This window comes from Chenopodium quinoa, unplaced genomic scaffold, assembly GCF_001683475.1.
Source record: "Chenopodium quinoa cultivar QQ74 unplaced genomic scaffold, ASM168347v1, whole genome shotgun sequence".
Classification (NCBI taxonomy): Eukaryota; Viridiplantae; Streptophyta; class Magnoliopsida; order Caryophyllales; family Amaranthaceae; genus Chenopodium; species Chenopodium quinoa.
Genome location: NW_018745684.1, coordinates 2,072,450 through 2,093,658, shown reverse-complemented (window position 1 = coordinate 2,093,658; position 21,209 = coordinate 2,072,450). Strand labels below are relative to the sequence as shown.

The 21,209-nt window shown below is 36.3% G+C and overlaps 2 protein-coding genes across 4 annotated transcripts; both read left to right on the top strand.

The window, feature by feature from the left end:
• The first annotated feature begins 1,090 nt into the window (after nucleotides 1-1,090).
• On the top strand, nucleotides 1,091-13,725 carry LOC110718171 (dual specificity tyrosine-phosphorylation-regulated kinase 1A-like). Of its 3 annotated transcripts, none has more exons than XM_021896977.1 (18): nucleotides 1,097-1,845; nucleotides 2,189-2,388; nucleotides 4,945-5,098; nucleotides 5,179-5,288; nucleotides 5,369-5,438; nucleotides 5,517-5,599; nucleotides 5,708-5,786; nucleotides 5,867-5,907; nucleotides 6,223-6,345; nucleotides 7,146-7,296; nucleotides 8,174-8,288; nucleotides 8,388-8,470; nucleotides 8,584-8,658; nucleotides 9,994-10,077; nucleotides 10,241-11,061; nucleotides 12,289-12,447; nucleotides 12,924-13,198; nucleotides 13,383-13,725. In XM_021896977.1, exons 1-18 carry the CDS (start codon nucleotides 1,675-1,677, stop codon nucleotides 13,451-13,453), a joined length of 2,865 nt encoding a protein of 954 aa, XP_021752669.1. In that variant the 5' UTR covers nucleotides 1,097-1,674; the 3' UTR covers nucleotides 13,454-13,725. The 3 variants fall into 3 exon arrangements, 2 of the variants coding, with proteins under 2 accessions (XP_021752669.1, XP_021752670.1); XM_021896978.1 differs by having other exon boundaries at nucleotides 1,100-1,845; nucleotides 13,313-13,725; XR_002510844.1 differs by lacking the exons at nucleotides 12,924-13,198; nucleotides 13,383-13,725 and having other exon boundaries at nucleotides 1,091-1,845; nucleotides 10,241-10,840; nucleotides 10,972-11,061; nucleotides 12,289-12,424.
• A 1,674-nt stretch (nucleotides 13,726-15,399) lies between these two features.
• On the top strand, nucleotides 15,400-21,055 carry LOC110717405 (putative uncharacterized protein DDB_G0268364). The gene is made up of 2 exons (XM_021896089.1): nucleotides 15,400-16,412; nucleotides 19,958-21,055. The coding sequence occupies exons 1-2, from the start codon at nucleotides 15,847-15,849 to the stop codon at nucleotides 20,592-20,594; spliced, it is 1,203 nt and encodes a 400-aa protein (XP_021751781.1). The 5' UTR covers nucleotides 15,400-15,846; the 3' UTR covers nucleotides 20,595-21,055.
• The last annotated feature ends 154 nt before the right edge of the window (nucleotides 21,056-21,209 follow it).

Sequence of the window (21,209 nt, the reverse complement as noted above, 5' to 3'; positions counted from 1 at the left end):
GTTGTAACCTCTTTTCAAGCCCCATCCAACTAAGCAATAATTGGACTGAGATTACGGACCAAATAATCTAGTTTGGACGTTTTTATGACTTGGACACGAAATGAGGATTAAGGGAATTTCACGAGACTGTTCAACTCTTTACCGAACTCGATAATCAAAGATGTGAAAGGTAATCATTACTGGGTTTGGTTTTTGGGGAGACACAATCATGTGTCTACAGTTTCACTTTGAATAAAGGTGTTTTAGTCTGCAATTTTTAAGTTTTTGTTTAATTTAAAATTTCTAATATAGTCTATTTCTAATGTAAATTTTCTTATTTTGTTTGGTTTATTGTTTGAAAAATATGGCTCTATTTTTGTTTTAATACATATGGGAAAAAATCCCAATTGTTTCTCATTATTGATATTACTTGAAATCTTTGTTACTTTGTATTTGTTATGTAATATACTTTGTATATGTTTTCGTGTTATTTTAATGTTTATAATTTAGTGTTTTGATTGATACGTGTTAATTTATATGAACCCCTAAATGATTTTTTCTTTTTCAGTAAACTAAACAATTAAAGATGCAAGAGCAAGAAAATCAATTAATTTGAGGTGAATTAGTTCCTTAAACCCATATATAGCCATTTTAAAAGTCTCTTTGAACTAACTCTTCCAATCACATCCTTATTAGACCAAGGCCCATGAAAATTCTAATACGAGTAGTGTCTTAGTGCACCTAAAACTTGCCATAAAATGCACCTATCTCTATATGTATCTAGGTGCATGTAATGTAATCCAAAGTTACTAATTCATTATGTGATTTTGATTTAGATAAAAAACCAAAAAAAATTAATACTTATCTTAATGTTGATGACTCGACTTAAACTCATTAATTCTTATTCACTTAAAAAATGTACTCTATAAAAAAATTACTTATCATACCGTATTAATTAATCGTTGTTTCAAACCAAATGGATGATTCATATCAACGATTTATTTTTTCACCTACCTGATAAATTAAATGTAAAAAAAATACCATATACTTCGTATACAGTATATATTTTGTTTTGTTTTTTTATTTTTCCCAAAATTCCACTCTACCCTTTGTCCCCGTAAAATAGAATACAACATTATATACATCAAAAGAAAAAGTCATAAAAATGGACCGGGTTCATTATACGGAAGATGCTCCGCCGATGACCGTATAATCAAAACTCCAGTCACCCAAATTTTTATTCAATTTTAGGCACCGAGGTGTTCGACTCAATCAATTCCAATCCAATTTCCCCCAAATTTCCAATCTTCTTCGATTTTTCAATCAACTCAAACCAAATTATTTCTTCTTCTTGTAATTGATCTTCAACAAGTTTCACTTCACTTATTCGGATCCTTAATTTATACCCGGATCAATCCTCCTTCGATCCGAACCCTAATCAAGGTTCAAATTTGATCAATCGGATGGTTACAAGATGAGGCATTAGCTCTAATTTCAAGAATTTGAAGAAATTGATACAGTTTTCGAGGTTTTCGGGTTTTTGAATGAGGATGGGATTGCAGTCTTCTGGGTAAATTAGTATGCGGTTTTGATTGGAATTGTTGATTGATTGATTGGTGGAGGAGAGAGAAAGAGAGGAGAATGATTGAATTTCGCAATTAGACTTATTGTGTGGAAAATTAATTAGTGGTTTCTATGGATGAAGTCAACCTTAGAGATGGCGGCGAGCTTTCGAATGAGTTGCCGTCGTCTTCGCCCTCGTTAGCTTCCGGGTTTTTCCCCCGTCAGCTGGCGTTTCGTCCCTATGTATTTTCCCAGGAATCGAGTAACAAGTCTAAAGCTTTGAGGGTTGTGGTTAGAAGACCTGTAAGTTTCTCAATTATTGTCTTGATTCATTCTTTTATGAATTTTAGTTATTATGTTAATGATTGGATTGTTCAAGTCAATAATTATAGTATTTAGCACCTATGATTATATGAAGAAATTGCTTAATTTTGGTTGAATTTGAAAAGTTGAAGTGTCATACCAATGTACATGTGTCGAGTTTCTGACACGGGTACTTGAGGTGAAATATACAGTCGGAGTCATGTAGTTTGGCAATATTTTAGATGAGTGGCGTTGTAAGTAGTTGATTGCCCTTTGAAATTGATGGTTGAATGAGTAGCACGCTAATGTGTGTGTATGGTATGTGTTATCTTTTGGTTTGTAGTTGGTGGCAAAACTTACAAAGCACATAGTTGAAACCTATCAAGAATGCAATCCCGACTTCAAGTATACAGATGAACTGAACCTTAAGAGGTTTTTAACAAGTCCATCTGATGGAGTGTTCAATGATGGCCATGATAATGCAACTTCGGATCTTATTCTTTCAGTAAATTACGCCTTGGTCAATTCTCATACACAACGAAGGTGTGATTTCTTATACTTATTTTACTATAACCCCCTCCCCAGTTCCACTCCCCCCCCAAAAAAAATATCCTCCCGGGCCCAATAGAGGATTTACTAAGAATTAATGTTGTGCCAAAATGCTTAAATGTCGTAGCTTTGTTAGAATTTACTAAGAATGTTGATGTAATTTATCAAGAAGTTTTAATCGCAATCCAATGTGAAACATTCAGACATTGATTAAATGTCGTAGCTTTGTTAAAATTGAAGGTGAAGAATTGAAAGTGATGGTAAATTAACTTATACAGATTTTCATACACTTAAAGCGGATTCATAAGTGAATCTTCTATGACTTAAGTGCACTCAGTTCCCAATAGATGGGACTTTTAGTGAGGCGGTTACTTACACTGGTCCCCCTTTCCAATACAAGGCTTGTGCAAGTCCCCCTTCCAATAGATTTTGTAAGTGAAGAGTCTTTGTAGGGGAGAATCCTATTAATTTTGGACGATGGCTATCTTTTAAAACTTCTGACAAACCTCTCATTTATTGGACACTACAATGATGCATTTATAACGCAGACTGAGAAAGAGTTAAGGCTTATAAGCAGGAAGGGTTTAAGTTTGATGATGAAGATGAGCCTTTTTAGGGAAAAGATCATTATTTGGACAAAGGTTTGCTTTTGGAACTTTTATTTGATAATGATTGATTTATAATATGTGCAAATATGGAATGAGAATGAGTTAGGACTTATAATCAGGAATGCATTGTGGAGTTTTATGTCTTTTAGATATATGGACTTAGCCCTCTTAATTATGATGCCAGTGAAGAGGGTGATCGATCTTGTACCAATTAGTTAGTTTTATAAATGTGCAATGGATTTGATTGCTTTGAAAAAGAATACAATGTGTTGGTTGATTTGTACAAATGAGTGCAATGGTCTATTCATATTTCATAGGCATACCAAGCTCCTAATTCTTGAAACATCCAATTTTTGTAAATTCCATCCTCCTCTTAAAGAGTATTCTACATAAATCCTCTTTATAATGTTCCCACCTCCAAAAGATTTTACTTACAAGGAGGTTGTACTAAATTCCTTCCCTAGTATGTACAACTAGACAACTTTTTTGCTGAAACCTTCCCCATTAGCAGTTTAGCACACCTTATTGCTTTTTTGCAGCACTCTAGAAAAGCACTACACCCATGCTGGGCACAAAAAAAATGCAATTTTGGTACTTCATCTTGAGAATCCGTCTCAACCATCATCTTTATAGGCTCAAAATACTTTGCATATATGTGAGAGACAATTTTGGAGTCCGTTTGGCCCACCAAATAGCCCATTATAATATTAGTGTCAAATGGGTGTTCATAGAAGACAAGTCCAATTTAAAGCTCTTTCCGTGAAGCACTGTTCCTGGCAATTGGCAACCATGAGCACCCACTGAGCAATGATGCTGTCCACATGTCCAACAACCCACAACGCCCCCTGTGGTGTAGGAGATGCCCTGTGACATGCATCACCTTTCATCCTTCTATAAGAGAATCTCCTTTTCCAAGACCAATCGTATATTATTTGAAAAATCGCATACTACAGTATTACTTTTTCCCAGAATTTATGAATCATTTTAAAGATTCTCATGTCTGGGAAAGTGTTTTTTAAAACCGTTTCTTTTCCAAATAATTTTAGTGGTGGTATTAGATTATCTATAAAAGACAACAAATATAATAATTGCTAGCAAGCTTTGTGAAGTCACACTATGGCATATGAATGTACATGAAATATTTGTAAATATTCATGCCACTCATCAATTCTCAAAACTAAATTTTTAGCCTTTGTGATGCATAGTTTTTTTCTTGATTATAAAAGAATTGAAAGGCGAAAAATGATAATTTTGAAAAGAACGGAAGAGGATGGGTTTGAGTTTGATAACAATTGTTGAATTGAAATTAGGAGGTGCAATTGATGAAATAGTTTGGGAAAAGTCAAAAGACATGGAAGAACATTTGGAGGAGGGAAAGGTGAAAAGACGAGGAAAAGAGAAGAGAGAGGAAAACGAATAATTATTTTATTTTTTGATAAAAACAGAAATGGAAATACAATGGGAGGACGCAGGCATGCCAAATCTTCTGCTATAAGTATTACTGTGGAGGATGTCAATAATTGAAGAAAAAGGCTAAACCAATAACAAAAAAAAAGCTTTTGAGGATAGGTACCTTGCCATTACTGGTCCATTGACTCTATTCAACTAATTTCACTTGTTTTCTGGATTTTTGAGTGTTTGGATTTACTTATGGCTTGTATTTAGCCTTTAGCTTCTGTTTGTTCATTGGATGGGAGGTAAATAAGTATTAGGTGCATGTTTTGTGCTGGTATCTCTTAAGGTATGCTTTTGTTCATTGGATGGGAGGTAAATAAGTATTAGGTGCATGTTTTGTGCTGGTATCTCTTAAGGTATGCTTTTGTTGATGTAAGTGGTCTATTTTCCTTATTTATCTCTGTTGTCTAGGGGTCATGATAGACAAGAATATCATGTTGCAATTTACTAGTGCTGGTAATTTAGATTTTTTATTTTATTTTAACAGATACGTTGTGAAAGATATTCTTGGACACGGGACATTTGGACAGGTTGCCAAATGTTGGGTGCCTGATACTAACAGTTTTGTAGCAGTCAAAATCATAAAAAACCAGCCAGCTTACTATCAACAGGCCTGGGTTGAAGTCTCAATCTTGACAACGGTACCTTAGCTGCTAATTTTTCCTGCTGTGAAATTATAATCACTGGACCTGAATAACTTTTCCTTCTGCCCTCTTTGCAGTTAAATAAGAAGCTTGATCCTGAGGATAAGCATCATATTGTTCGCATTCATGATTACTTTGTATTCCAGCGGCATCTATGTATTTCTTTTGAATTACTAGACACAAATTTGTAAGTTTGGTCTGTCCGTGACTTTGCTATATAGCTGTTAAGACTTTATATGTGACTTGGTATTGATACTTTTGTGGCAGATATGAGCTGATAAAACTTAATAATTTTAAAGGGCTATCATTGAGCATAGTACAGCTGTTCTCAAAGCAGGTAGAATTTGTTGATATCTATAGTACTTGCTACAGCACCTTTAATATCTTCTGGATTGCTAAATATTGTATTTAATAGATTTTGCGTGGGTTGGGACTGATGAAAGATGCTGGTATTATCCATTGTGATCTTAAACCGGAGAACATTCTTCTGTGCACAAGGTGAGTTTTCTTCCTGTGAGCACAAGCGATAGTGGGTACATGTTGATGGGAAAGGTGATTTTCTGGTCCTCTTCATAGCAAAGCCTGACACTCTTATTATATTGACAGTATGAAACCAGCAGAAATTAAAATTATCGACTTTGGATCTGCCTGCATGGAGGATAAGACTGTCTACTCTTATATTCAGGTAAGTCTCTTCCCATTCACAAATTCACTTACTCTATTGATAATGACGATTTTTACTTAAGTTTTCTACATTTCTTGCAGAGTCGTTACTACAGGTCTCCAGAAGTTCTTCTTGGCTATCAGTATCCTTTGTTTCTTGGTTATTATGTCTTTCTTCCTTAGGTATAGTAATATTGATGATTTGTGAATTCTCACCTAACTTCCTGAATAAGGAAGATGATTTCGTATCAGAATCATTCCAAATCAAAATTTTCATTTATCTTGCTACTTATCTGCTTGCGTTTATTGCACAACCAGACTACCAGAGTACAAACACATATAGATAGAGCTGACCTGTTTCAGTTGCGATTTGATATCTGGCTGTTCCTTGTCCAAATAAATTATGAATGATGCATTAAATGACATGCATAGTTGCATACCTTGACTGTGTTTTTAAGATATACTACCGCCATTGACATGTGGTCATTTGGATGCATTGTTGCTGAGTTGTTTCTAGGCCTCCCTTTATTCCCTGGAGCTTCAGAATTTGACCTTCTAAGAAGGATGATTCGCATACTCGGGTATGCTTCTCTTTTTTCTTATGAGTCTTTTTTGTACGTATAAATTAAGTGTAGGTGTGGTTCTTGTGCATGACTGCAGTTCTGGGATAACTATTATGATGCTAAATCGATGTCCAGTTTTGTAACAAATAATCTCATATTTTCTTAGTTCACTGAATGCCTTTTATTATATCCTATGCTTTAAAGGCCTTTAATGGCTCAATGCTGGCAATTCTTATACAACAACAACAACAACAACAAAAACAAAGCCTTAGTCCCAAAATAAAATGTAAAATCCCCCCACTCAAAGTGAAAATGTTTCATTTTGAATTCCTTATAATCCCAGATCCATTTCAAGTACATATATATATATATAAGTAATGTTACAGCTCAAATTTATTTTAGGTACACTGTATATTCATTATGTAACTATCTCCAATTTTCATTTTCATTGCTTTACAAGTCATAACCAATCTCTACTCTTTTTTATTCTAAATCCACTATTAGTAGTAGTCCAGTGAAGGCAAGGACTCATGTGCATTTAATTTTAGCTAAATGTGCTCATTTTTTCAACTGAAAGTGCTTTTTAAAAATTTTTTTTATACATTTTTGTAAGCTCATCAATATCATGTTCCCACGCCTTTGAACTGAATTCTAAATCCCAATATGTGCGTGTATGCTTCTCTTTTTCTTAAATTAAAAAGTACACTTGATGTTATCTTAGCTAGATACATCTTTTATTAGGCCAAAGAGAAGATCATTACGATGTTTTCCTTTAATATGATCTTTACTGAGTGTTATCTGGATTTGAATTTTTGTAGGGGTCAACCCCCTGATTATCTACTAAAGGATGCAAAAAGCACGAACAAGTTCTTTAAGTTTGTTGGAAGTGTTGATCATGTAGATGCTGGACATGATTCCATGGGAGGAAGAAGTGCTTATCAAGCATTATCTGAGGAAGAATATGAAGCAGTATGTGTTTGTACCCCTAAGAATCTGAGATTGTTATTGAATAGAATAAAATTTGAATTTAATCATTGGTTGATGGCACTTCCTGTTAAAGAAAAAAAAGGTTGATTAAGGCTTTATATTTCTTGTTTAGGCTTTGCTTCTTTAAATACTACATTACCTATTATTTTGATTTTTGGTATGCAATGACAAGTATGATTCCGACCAGGGTGTGCGACCTTTGTAAAAAAGGAATGCCTGAAACAGAAGGCGATTGTGGCCTGAAGCTAATTAGCTAGGACCTTAAAACACCAGCAACACTTTATCCTCTTAAAGTTATTGTTTTCTAGTTTTCTTCTTTTTATCCACCGAATTTTAGGTTCTTTTTAGCTTTTCATGCTTTCTACAGTTGTTTCTTTTAGAGACATTGAGAGAGGGGCCATAGGATACATTAACTATGTAGCAGAAACCCTGGAGTAATGAAGATATGTCAGAAGCAAATAGGATACATTGACAAATCGTCAATTTGTCATCACATTTCTGTCCCTTGGTCATTAGCTTAATATAAATCTGCAAGCCTCTAGATAGTGGTTTTCCAAACACTTAGGGGAGCACCTCGAGGAAACCCAAGTAGTTGGAGATAGTGTCTTATTCTTATACAACACAGGTAGCTATTGCAGATTGGGTTAGATTCCAATCCAAATAGAAGCTTTTCAAAATAATTATCAAACTTGTCACTACTTTGAGATACTTTGAGAAAAGCGTAGTTTCTCAAAGTAGTGACAAGTTTTTATGTTTTTAAACATGGCGCTATATGATAGTATGGTTGGTCCTTTTATTAAATAACTATCAGATTTACTGCTTCCTGTCTTCATGCAAGTATTCTGTGAATTTGTGACAGAGGGAGAAGAAGAAGCCTATGATTGGAAAAGAATATTTTAATTATATGAATCTTGAAGGAATTGTTGTGGCCTATCCTTACAAGAAAAACTTACCCGAAGAAGACATAATCAAAGGTCTGTACCGTGTTTGAATTCTTTTTAATATGCTTCCTGTATGATAATTTTGTCAAGTCATGCATAATTTTTGGTATATTTTACCATCGAATTTTGCAGAGAGACAAGTACGGTTGGCTCTTATTGATTTTCTAAGGGGGCTTGTGGAGTTTGATCCTGCAAAGCGATGGTCTCCATTTCAGGTTTATTAATTTTCTGTCATAGCAGCAACTTTGTGTTTCTAATCCTTAGTGATCTGATGTAGTTAGTAGTATGATATGGATGATGAATTTAGATGATTGGCATTTGAATGCAGGCTTTGAAACACCCTTTTGTGACTGGAGAGCCATTCACAAGCCCTTATATACCTGTTTCTGAGACTCCTCATGTGGTGAGCAGTTTTGCACACCAATATTCTTATTAAATAATTTTACTGTGGAAATTTGAAGCTTTTGAAATTCTATCGTTGAACTCTGTTTGTATTTATAATAAGTTGTTTTTCAAAGTGTTGGGTTTACTTTACTTCTTCCAAAGGAACACTTGGAATATAATTTCAATATATTAGCAACTTTTCTTTCACTACTGTCCTTGTTACATTTTTATGTTGTATTTCAGGTGGTACATCCTTTTTGTTGAATTGAATGGACTATGCTGAAATTGCACTTTGTTCTTTGTTGAGTGACAAATGATTAAACCCGTTGACTACAATATATTAAGAAAATAAAACTCTATAGAGCAACACTACAACGGATATCATGATCCTTTGTATAAGAAAGAACTTAACAGAGAATACCAAGCCCTCAAAACTTTGAATCTTTGGAAAGAACTATACGTGGAACATGGTTGGTATTATTTCTATATTGGGTGTTGGAAACTGAAAGTAACTTTCTATTAAGATAGCTATTTAGTAAGCAGGGCTATGTTTAGTTGTATAAGTTTGGAGATTGTAATACATGTATGAGAGTATGGAATAAAGTTATGAACAACGATGAGCTCTGAGTCATTCCTTCATAACTAATTATTCTGATATGTGCTCAGGGAATGTGTTTATTTACTGAGACTTAGGCATCCCTGTGATCCTATCAAGCCAAATGCATTAAAATATCGAAAATATGTATGCACTTGTTCAGTAAAGTTGCTGGTACACCAATGTTGCTTTAACAATTCAGAATCCTTGAATTGTCATTTGTAAAATACCATGTGAAGAACCAATAAGACATATGGCCGGTTCCTCTACTTTGAAAAGAAACACATTCTAGTGATATTTCTTTATGGTCTTCCTTAAGCTTTTGTTGTAGTCTTTTATAAAGAGATTATTTATTAATATCAAAAGTGCTGATTTGCAAAGGAGCTTCAGCCTTCAAATAGGACCGAGGAAAAAGATTGTAAAGAGGGATAATTTCCAAGCAGCAAGTTTGTTGATTTACCAATATGAATTTATGCTGATATTGGTGTTCATTGAACTGATAAGTCTGTTTCGAGAAACGTTCTCTGAAATATTATCTTTATTATTTTTCTAATTGCAAGTATATATCAATTTCTTTAGTTGCAAGCTTATTGTTTCCATATGTGGATGCTTTACCATTGTAATTAGTTCATTGGTTAGTGTCATTCTATCTTTCAAAGTCTTCTGTTTTCTTCTTGTTATCCTCTGTTTGTCCCTTCTTTTTTGTCGAAGTTTCTAAAACTTTTTTTTTTTCTCTCTCTGTGATTCGGTATTGGGAAGCCGGTTAGCACAGTTTCACAAAACTTCAAGGTGGACCATCATCCTGGGGGAGGGCACTGGTTTGCAGCTGGTCTCTCTCCTCATGTAAGCTTGCAGACTCTTTAGATGCTTCTTTTTCATTCCCTAGGCAATTGTACTAAATGTGCTATGGCCCACTGCCTCCATGCTTCACTTTCCAAAGTGTGGGCTTGGAGGGAGTATCCTGTTGTCACATCTCTGTGACTGACTTTCGATATCATTTATGCAGGTTTCTGGTCGTACTGTATCAATGCATGCTTCTCCGCACATTCAGATACAACCGTATGCACAAAGCAGTAGTTATGGTAGCTTAGGAAGCCATAATAGTTATAATGATGGTAATATGCTTGGAAGTAGCTATGGGAGCTATGGGGATAATTTTAATACATTTACATACTTTTCACCCGGTTGCCAATCTACGATGAACGTTCATACTCAAGGTGGTAAGGCAATGGTCGGAAATAGCCCTGATACAAGGTGGAAAATTTATCACCGGCCACAAGGCCCACATGGACTTGGTGTTAGTCCATCTGCAGGAAATTTTGCACCATTCCCGCTTGGAATTAGTCCTTCACAGTTTACTCCGCCAAGCAGTTTCACTCAGAATTCTGGCTCACCTGGACATTATAGTGCTGCATCTCCAGCAAGGGGAAATTGTCAAGGGTCTCCCCTCGGAAAAGGTATTGCTGTTAGCAATTTTAACCGGAGAAAAAGTTGGGGACATTCTGGAAATATGCAGTCTCAAGAAGGTACATCCACTGCGCATTGTCAAGGACAATTGAGTGGAGGTCTTTGCTTCAGTCAAGGTGAGGGCAACACACAGTCACAGGTACCTGGTGGTCCACTGCATATACCTATAAACTCTAACATGTCAAGTTGGAAGCCACCATCTGGTAGTAGTAATATCAGTACTGATAACTCTTTTTCCCACATGCCAATTTCTGGTTTGCATGGTTCAAGCCTTCAATTTTCACAAATTAAAAGACCTGTGGATGAAAAGCTTGATGTAACAGCATTGCCTGATCCTGGCGATTGGGATCCAAACTATAGGTATGTAAACAGTGCCTCCTTTGGGCATGAAAACTTGGACTCCTTTTGTTGTTTCTAGATGATCTACAGTTTTACTCACCAGATATTTTTGAATCACAAACATTTTTGTAGTTTATTTCATTTTCCTAATCAAATTGTTTTTTCTTAGATACTCTGTCATGATCTTATGGATTTACTTTTGTGGGGTGTTTGGTATGTGGGAATTGAGGGTGGGATTGGGAATTTTAATCCCAATTGAAGAAAAAGGCCTTGTTTGTTTGATGGGAATGGGAATAAAAAGAGGTTTGGGAATGGGAATATTTAGGGGTGAATTCCCACCATTTTATTACCTAGGGAGGGTAGGTAATAAATGGATGTGAATGTGAATTGGTATAAAATGACATTTTTGCCATTAATGAAAAGAATGAAAAAGAAATGTTAGTGAGGGTATTTTTGTAAAATTGTTATTTATTCCCTATATATTCCCACCCACTATCACTATCCAAACAAGGTATTGGCATATTTTCATGTATTCCAATCAATTAATTCCCTATATATTCCCATTCCCACCTTTTAATCCCCAAATTCCCATTCCCACATTCCAAACGCCCCGTTTCTTAGGATTTTATCTTTTTTTTTATTTTTTTTATTACTTCAAAATTTTACTCTATGAAAGGGAACACACACATAAGACTTCAGTTGCTGATCACTTCAAGTTGTATCAGTCAGTATGGATTCTAGTCAATCATGCTTTATTACTTCATGCATTCTATTGGAAGTCGAACTCACAATAAGATGCCAAATCCTCACTTGAGCTTCCCAGCTTAAACCCAACCCACTAAAAGATAAATATCTTCCATTTGAAAAGTTGGGCATTGGCTCATTATCCGTCCCAGTCTACGTTATTGCTGGAGTAATTAGATTAGGCTCAAGTTGATGCCAGCAGTCAACAACCTCTGCTACTCTACATTCACACAGCTTTTAAATTTGTGATGTTGAACAAGAAAAAAATTCTTGCAGGATTTTCTCTCAAAAGATTATTTTGATATAGAAGATGCCAATGGTTTTTGAATTTCTGCGAAATTGTTATGCCTCTGTTTGGACAGAGGATATGTGAAATAAGTTTTGTGAATTTTTTTTTTTCTGTTATTCATGGTGGAAGACTAAAATAGAAAGATATGTCTGTCATTGTGCTTCTAATTTTTAAAGCCTATGCATTTTTGTAAGCTTGCCTTGTTTCTTTTTCAGTGATGAATTACTGCTGCAAGAGGATAGTTCTGATGTGAGCAGCATCACTTCCGCGTTTGGTAAAGTGGTGAACATAGATCAGGCTACGACATCACCACAAACTTTTGGTTTTGGAACATACAGCCATGATTCAAATGCAGTTTCTAATGCAACGTGGAGGTAATTAATGTACTATCTGAGTTATTTAATTCTGTTTCATCTGTCGTTTTTAGGAGTAGAGGCATGCATGTAGATGATATCATTGGTTTCCTGTTTCCATTTGATTAATCTGTTATTCATTTGTGTGTGGTCAATTTATTATCTAAATGGCTGTGCTGAGAATTGCCCTTAGAAAATGTATCCAAAGCATTCTGTAAGAGTTAAGATGTCCTATAGAAGATTTAATTGCCTGTATACTATTAGTATTTAGGTGTCCAATAAACTGAAATCTGTTGCGTTGTTGAAGGGCTTTGCATATTTGATACAATGTTTGGTAGATTTAGTAATAGAAGTTGTGATTCTATTGGATTGATGTTGCCATGGTTATTCAACATGGGCATGAGTGTCGAGCTCAGTGTAGGGAATTTGGATCCAGGGTCCAGTGGACCTGCTGGTTTGGTTACTGAATTTGTTTCAATGTGTGTGATTTGATCCAGGCCCAGTGGACCTGCTCAAGCATTTTCAAAACCAGATATGAACAGCCCACCTGCTCACAATCTGCCTCTTGGGTATGGTCGTTCAATGTTAAGGGCACCACAATATATGTCACAATTGTCACCGACCTCTTTAAGCCGTTTGGGACAGCCGCCTACTCAGCGTACGAATCATGGGAGATCATCTGTTACTTATGGGAATGAGGGGATTCATATGAGGCCACATCACAATTCTTATAGCTATGATCCGGGATATCCACATAACAGCATGCCATGGGGTATGCACAAACTTGATCCTGATATTTCAAGCAGTTCTAAATTTGTCTTCCCACATATGTGAAATAATTGTTTGCCTGTTCCTTCACTTTTGCTGTTTATTTCCTTTTTTGAAGGTCAACATTGGGGGGGAAGAAGATAGATACAATACTGTTCTTTTTGATAGCCCTTGCCCTTGTTTGGTAGGTCGCAGAACAAACCATCCAATCGATATTCCACCGTCACAAGGAAGAAACGACATTGGAAGGATATCATGAGATTCATGACCTTGCAACAGCCCAAAATTCACTTCCATTATATTCCATGGAGCTCGCAAGAAAGCTCCACTTTACATGCTTCCTTTGTGAGCTTGTGCTGTAGAATTTCCCATCCTGAACGTGCTCATTCATTGTCTTGGGCTATTATCTGTTTCATTTATTCGAATTTTGGAAGTAAATCTTCTGGTTTGCTTTAGTGGTGTTCCTTCTATTGTTTTCTCTTATGCAATGTGCATCATTTTGAGTGAAGGCAAAGTAATTCCAAATGTCTCCCCACAAGTCTCAACATATGTTGAACATATCTAACTGTTGTCAAATGAGCCAAGCAGGTGAAGGCATCCGTTATTGATTAACTGTATGGTCACGCTGAGGCTAACTTGACGGTACTCTCAATATGTTAGCTATCAGTGGTCCATCATCAGTAAACCATAGAACACACTATTCAGCTTTGCCCCAGAATTCCAGCATCTCCCGGCTTTACATCAGTTTGGATGTCGGGGAGCTCAAAATCTAAATGTAGAAGATTGGTTCCTTCTATACTTTTTGGTCGTTCTGATTGAAATACATGCATATTAATTGATACAGATGCCGCATTGCTTTGCGTCTCCTCACCACCGAGCTCTTAACTTTTGAGACTTCAAAATTGGCTGGACTTATGTTTCTATATTAATTAATATTGATATAGAGAAGAGATTTGACGCAATGCTAGAAGCATAATATTGTTTGTTCTGTTGTGTGAAATTTTTGGAAAGCATACCAAACTTGTTTGATGGGTAGCAAGGCAAACCTTACCAATTCATCGGGATTCTAGATTTGAAATAACTATTTACTTCTTGCTGGCATGTAGCAAGGCAAACTTTTGAAATGAAATTGATATCAACTACTTTGTGCATGATTATAGACTACTAAGTAGTAGTTAGAAAATTGATGTCAACTCCTTTGTTCATGTTGGTTGATTTTTTACCATTAACAGTAATGGGAAAAAATATTAGTGAAAACTTCTAAAACAGGATAATCTTATCACGACCCTTTGTGATGCATATTCTATAGCAAATGTTAATAAGGTACAAAATGATGATTCATGCTATTAAATATTAATGATTTAATTTGATATATTGCAAATTTGCAAACATTCAGATGCAACCATTCTGCATAATGAATGAGTTCATGTTTTCAATTTTAAAGTGACAAGAGACAACAATAATGAAAGTCAAACTAATTGTTGAATCATTTTCAAAACTGTAGTCGTTTATTCTTTAGCCATATCATTCGATTTCAACTTTCAAGTAACTTAAATAGAGTTATTTCTAATTTCGGATATTCAAATTAAAATTGAAATCTTGTACACATAAGAAGAGATTTTTTAAAAAAAAAAAATAATATTCGCGTATCCTAATCGAAATTGTTGTCTTACATAAATATTTGTGTTGTGTTTTACAAATATTGTGTCACCATGTGTTCTAAAGCACCATAAATTCTCAACTGACCCAAAAACTAATATCCAAACTTAGGGGTGCTAATCGGGCAAGCTGGGCCTGAAATATAGTCAGCTTGGCCTTGTTCGTTTAAGTGTTTCCGAACGCAAAACTTTATGAATCAAGCTTTCACTAAGCCGAGCTTTGATCAAGCGTTGAGCGAGCCGAACTCGAATTGTTCACGAACAACATTGATTTATTATTATCCTTAGTTTACTTGTCTTCTTTATTTTTCATTATTGTGCAATATCTATGATAGATATATTTATTTTTATATACATAATTTTTTTTATATGCAGAAGAATAATTGAGCTTATTCAGGAACTTTTCGATCCGAGCTTTAGCTCGTTAAGGTCTCAAGCCGAGCTACCACGAATAGAACTTTGACTGAGCCAAGATCGAACTGTTCATGAACAGGCCAGGCACATTACTTGCTTGTGCTGTGCCCACCTTAACTTTCTCGACCATCACAACTCTCACCATCCCTGACCAAACCTTTTCGCCACTCTAATCATCAGCAGGTAAGACCGCCCAATCTCATACTCAACATTCGCTCTTATTGTGATATTCTCACAATTCCGGCCCCTTTTCATACCCGACTTGCATCCTTGTTCATCAAATAGACAGAAGCTAATCTTATGAGTTATGATCCTCCCTCAAAATACTCAAACCGTGATAAAATAATTTTCAAACCATTTTTCAGTCCTCCAAACCCTACTAGACTCCGACTAAAAACAATTTTCAGATACAGGTTTTAATTGTAAGGGAAGAGAAGAAAAGAAAGTCGTTTCTTCTCCAATTCAAAAGTCTTAATTTCCTGCAAATCCTCTCACCCCCATGATAGTTGAAGCTAGATCCCAACTTCCCCCAATTTTCTCGCCATAATTGTAGACTCAGTCGTAAGAAAGAGAGAAAATCATGGACGATGCGAAAGCGTTGGCGCAACGCCAACAACAACAAATAATGTTACAGCAACAACAGCAGCAACAACTTTACCTTCTTCAGCATTTCCAGCATCAACAACAGCAGCAACAACAGCAGCAACAAAATCCGCAACATCAACAACAACAGCAGCATCAACATCAGCAACAACAACAACGGCATCAACAACAAGCTGCCATGGCGCGGTTTCCGTCGAACATCGATGCGCATTTGAGGCCTCTCGGAGGGAATCGTCCATTAGGTCTAAATCAATCGCAATCGCAAAATCAAAATCAAAACCCTAACCCTAATTCGAATTCTATGCATCCTCTTCATCATCAGGGAAACCCTAGCTCTAGTCCTCAATCTCAGCAACAGCATTTGCAGCAGAAGATGAATAGGGTTTCACCTCAGTCGCAGCAGCAGCAACAGCAACAGCAACAATCTGTTCCTCCTCTTGCTGGGAATCAAGCTGAGCTACAGATGGCGTATCAGGATGCTTGGCGCGTTTGCCATCCCGATTTTAAGCGGCCTTTCGCGTCGCTCGAAGATGCTTGTGAAAGGTTTTTTTTTACTCTTTCTCAACATTTTACTGATTTTTCATTTTTGATGCTTTCTTGAGTAATGTTATGATGTTACTTTTAAGTCGTTTGTTAATTTCCTTGATTAAGTTGATTAATTTATAACCAAGAAGCTGAAGAATTTGGTTATTGGAAACAATTATGCCCTCATTTAGTTTGCCTAATTCTCAATTGGGCATTGCGAAGAACTTATCTGATAAGTGTTCTAGTTTGGTCCTGATGATATTGAATTCGAATGCGATTTATTCCAAAGATGTAATATTAAAATAGTGAAGATAGAAAATAGTAAAATACTTGAGGAAGAAACTTGACTTTCGAAGGGTGTAATTACTAAGGATACTTAGGTAGCCTTCCACACTTGGACTTATTTTTCGTTGTATTTTGTTTGTTTGTTTGTCTGTTTGTGTGTGTAAGGGAGGGGGTCTCTGGAAATTTCCAACTAGTATAAGAAGAAATTTTAGGGAACCTAATATGGAGAGTTTATTTGTGGCTGTGTTATGTAATTTGCTGGAACCTTGCCTTTGTTGGAGGTCTTTGTCAGTAGAAGTTCGGTCTTTGTGTTAGTTTTCAGGCTGAGGATCTTTCTGGTTAGCCGTTTATAGGCATATTTCTTCCATTCTTGGGTTGGTCTAGGATGAGCAGTTGCTAGGGAGTTAAAAGAGGTCTGATTTATGGGTATGAGAAAGTCTCGATCTGGTGATTGTCAAAGGTTCTTGGAATTAGCTACTACAGAGGATATGGGGCTCATAAACTTAACGATGCATATGTTGAACAACTTCCCACCTCCAGCTTGAGCTTAAATCCTGGAAGAAAGATAGCCTCTATACCAGACTGGACTCTTTTGTAAGAGGATGGAATGGTTCATTGAAATCTGTGAGGGTTGATTTTAAGTGTTTGGCATCCATGGAAGTGACAAGGAGAGGATTCGATGCACAATGTTGAGATGAGGGGCTTAAGAAGTATCATGTTGTTGATGATTAGTGAGAATTACCTCTTGAAATGAGAACAAGCTTTATTTCCATGTGAAGAAAGGGAATGTGGAATTAGTTTTGATGTCGTATTGCTGTTTTTCTGCAGTAAATATGGAAGAAGTTAGTAGGATTGCAACAATGAGTTTGTGTGCTTAACATTTGTTTCATGGTAGGATGGATGGGGCGGGGTAGTTTATCCCTGGGGTTTCTGACTCTTTGAAGCTTACAGGGGGGTTTCCTACCATGTAAGTTATTCTTGCATATTTCCTTTGTTTAGAGATTTCTATGAGCCCACTGCTGACATCATTCGCTTTGCATCAAGGGACAATTTTGAATTTGTCCTACATACCATGAATGAAGCATATAAGACAAAGTGGCTCTGTAGAAGGTATCTTTACTCTATGGAGGGATAATTCTTGAGGTTTTAGGTTGCATTTAGAAGGAATCTTCACTCCATGGAGTATTCTTGGAAAGCTGCATTCAAGTCTTTAGTTGGTTTCAATATTAGTGTTTAGAATGGCATATGGTGTAGTGACTGGTGATCTACCCTTGATGGGTCAGTTCTGAGACTAGACCTCAATTGCGTCTTAAGGATGTTTTTGATGAGGTGATAGCTTATATAATGGTACTCAAAGGCATCGGAACTTTTCTTTTATATGCTTTGTATTAAAATAACTTGGAAAAAGATTTGAGTATCAAAGTTATAGAAGCTAATTGCTGATTGAGCTTTTTTTTTTTCTTTTCTTTCTTTCTTTCTTTTTTTTTTTTTTTTTTAAGTTCGGTAGTGAGGGGAGTGACGAGATTTTTAGACTAGCTGATTTGGAAGTTCTTCTGTGTTTATTCTCGAAGGAGGTTTACATATTGATTTCGTAGCTAATGTCATTTGAAGATAGAGGTTCCTCTACTCCTTTTCTTCCCTTTTCTCCTCTCCAGTGCACGGCCAGCATTTAAGGAAAAGTGCTCAATATGGCATTTTAATTTTGCAAGTCATTTTAGCTTTTGTGAAGAGGAAGTTCTCTTTTATCCTTAAGTTTTGTCTTGTTGGCATCTATTCTTAGCCTTAAATGAGATTCGGGGGTTCAGTTGTCTTGTTGTTGCACTTGAAAACAGAAATTTGATGGATTTTTCAGGGTTAAATTTGTATTTGTCAAGTATTTCTTTTCCTTTTACTTGGAGGGTCGAAGGTTGTAGTGTTTTCAGAAGCAAGTGTGATCACGACTTTATGTCAATTTGTATATGTTTCATGATAGCTTGAAATCTTGATATATTTGGTTCTTACCCCCCCCCCCCCGCCCCCCAAACAAAAAAAAGACACACTGTCTTAAGCTATGAGCGAGCACTTTAATTTTTCCTTCTGTATTGGCTTATCGTCTCTGTAAGCGTCCTCTTCAATTTTCTCCGTATCTTTTATTGAGCTGTCCCTTGTAACTTGGCATGCTCTACCTAACCTGACTTCCGTTAGCAATTGTTCCAGTAGTAAGCTTGGTTATGGAGGGTTTTTTTTGCTAGCTTAAGTAGTCTTGGCACAAGAATCTTACATTTTCTGATGATTTAAACGGGTTCCCTTGTATTTTTTTTTTTTGAATGATTCCAGCATGTGTCTGTATGATGTCGAAGCTGATTTGTGAAACCAAAAGCGCCATATCCTCTTATTTTAGATTGCATATTTATTGGGGAATGTATTTAATGTCCCTTAGATGTTAGAACCCTACCTGGTCAAGATCCACTATTGGTTCTTTTTGTTGATATGGTATTAGATTGGCTTTGATTGGCTTTTGTCACAGCTAATATTTGTATTTGGCATTAGATTAGTGGAATGAAATGGTGGATTTTTTTTGTTAGCTTATTGTCTTATCCTGAAGTTGATACACATGTAACTGTGATTTATGTCCTGATAATTCTGTCAGAGTTCATCTTCTCTTGGAAAATTGACTTCCAGAATTGCATCATGTCCTCTGCTAAATCTTATTTGATTACCTAGAGCTCATTAATTGTGGAGTGATGTCCAATGTATTTTGAGGGGGATCCAACTGGACATGGGGAATACCTTTTGTGCTTCCAAATTAAATTCGCTACAATATTTTCTCTTGGTGACTATCACTGCTGGCCAAAGCTATAGGTTATGAATCAACACCCGGGGTACTAGCCACTACTTGTTCCCAGCATGGTTATTAACTTATTACAGTTTAATAATTTTATTGGCTTGATGTCAATATACCTGTAAAAATTAATCTAGAAATATAACGTATGAGTTTAGCATCATAATTATCAGTCATTTCAGGCGGTGAAGTATTATATTGTTAGTTCTGAGTTCCAAAACGACAATGTTATCTCTAATCTAATTTCAATTGATAATGTATGGTTTTGGATGTGAGGATGTTGCATCTTTTTATTGGTGTGCGGATAAATAATAACATGAAAAGGAATTCAGCTCTATGCGCTATTTTGACGTGGTCTTTTACTAACTTCACATGCATCCTTTTCTCTCAATGTGCTCAAGCTCTGCGTGAAGTCCTACAAATATCTAAATGCTCTGCTCAATTTTTTATAAAACAGGCTGCTACCATACCATGTTGTGGCGGATTATGAAGCAGAAGAAGATGATAGGATTCTTGATTCTGATACTACTGGGCAAATACTCTCACGCTCCCAACAGTGGGACCACAATATTGCTGCTAAAGTAGCTGAGTTCACATCAACTTTTGAGAAACAGGCACTGGCCTTTAATATTATAACTCGAAAGCGGGCCTTGGGGGAATTTCGCTCCGAGGAGAGATTGATGATTGAGCAGGCTCTGTTACAAGAAGAGAAACGCGCAATTATGGAAGTACGAGCAGAAATGGAGTCAAGAGCTGGCCGGGAGGCTCAAGAAGCTAAGATGCGGATGGCAGCCATGCAAGCTGAGCAAGCTCGAGCTGAATCACAGGCACATGCTGAATTGATGGCTCGAGCTCCAATCAGAGTTAATGCTCTTGGATCACAAGGAAATGATGCTTCTATGAATCATGAACTAACTGATCAGGAGCAAGGGGTTATCCCTGATGAGATGATCAACGGGTGGGGCAATAATGCACAGAGGGGGGAGAGAGAACCTTCTGATGATTTTTTGAACGATGAAGAGGCAGAAAACGGAGACACAGGAATGCAAGAAGAGTGGCGTGAAAGTGGGGAGTTTGATTTAAATTCTAGATAATATATAAGCTGTGGGTACTGGTGATTCTGGGAGCTGAAATATATATACTCTGTCTTGAGCATAAGCATTCTTGGATTACAAGCATTAGCTCCAAAATCTGTACGCAGGCGGTTACTTGAGCATCGTTTGGAATTCTGAGTTTCCGTCTCTAGCTGAGCCACTCCGGGATAGGGACTACTGTAACAACAGCCTAGATGTTTAATTAATTGGTTTTGAGTTACCTTGTTTTCTGACATACCCTTGTATAAAATCAGTCCCTAGGAATCGAATGGTTGAAGGGAGGGTTGGGAATGGGGAAACCCTTTTCCTTCCAGCTTTTAGATTCTTAAATGAGTAAGATATCTTGAATGTGAAATTGTTCATGATCCGCTGAAATTTATTAAACCTCCAAATTGAGGGAGAACATGGATGAAGCCTATGAGGTTGATACGCAAATTTAACTTTTTTCCGCCTTTAGGTTATCTATGTGTTATTAGTTACTCCGTATTACAGTAAAAACTTGTTCCAATTTTTATGCTTTCAGCATTTTATGCTTTTATAACAGTATTACGGAGTATGTCTTTTTCCAAAGTTGAAACTCTAAGCACCAATTAGTATTTAATTGAGCTGAAACCG

Coding starts and splice junctions, on each gene's coding strand:
- LOC110718171 (XM_021896977.1), top strand. CDS start 1,675: ATGGATGAAGTCAACCTTAGAGATGGCGGCGAGCTTTCGAATGAGTTG. Junction 8,289..8,387: donor CGAAGAAGACATAATCAAAG/GTCTGTACCGTG, acceptor CGAATTTTGCAG/AGAGACAAGTACGGTTGGCT. Junction 8,471..8,583: donor AGCGATGGTCTCCATTTCAG/GTTTATTAATTT, acceptor ATTTGAATGCAG/GCTTTGAAACACCCTTTTGT.
- LOC110717405 (XM_021896089.1), top strand. CDS start 15,847: ATGGACGATGCGAAAGCGTTGGCGCAACGCCAACAACAACAAATAATG. Junction 16,413..19,957: donor CTCGAAGATGCTTGTGAAAG/GTTTTTTTTTAC, acceptor TTTATAAAACAG/GCTGCTACCATACCATGTTG.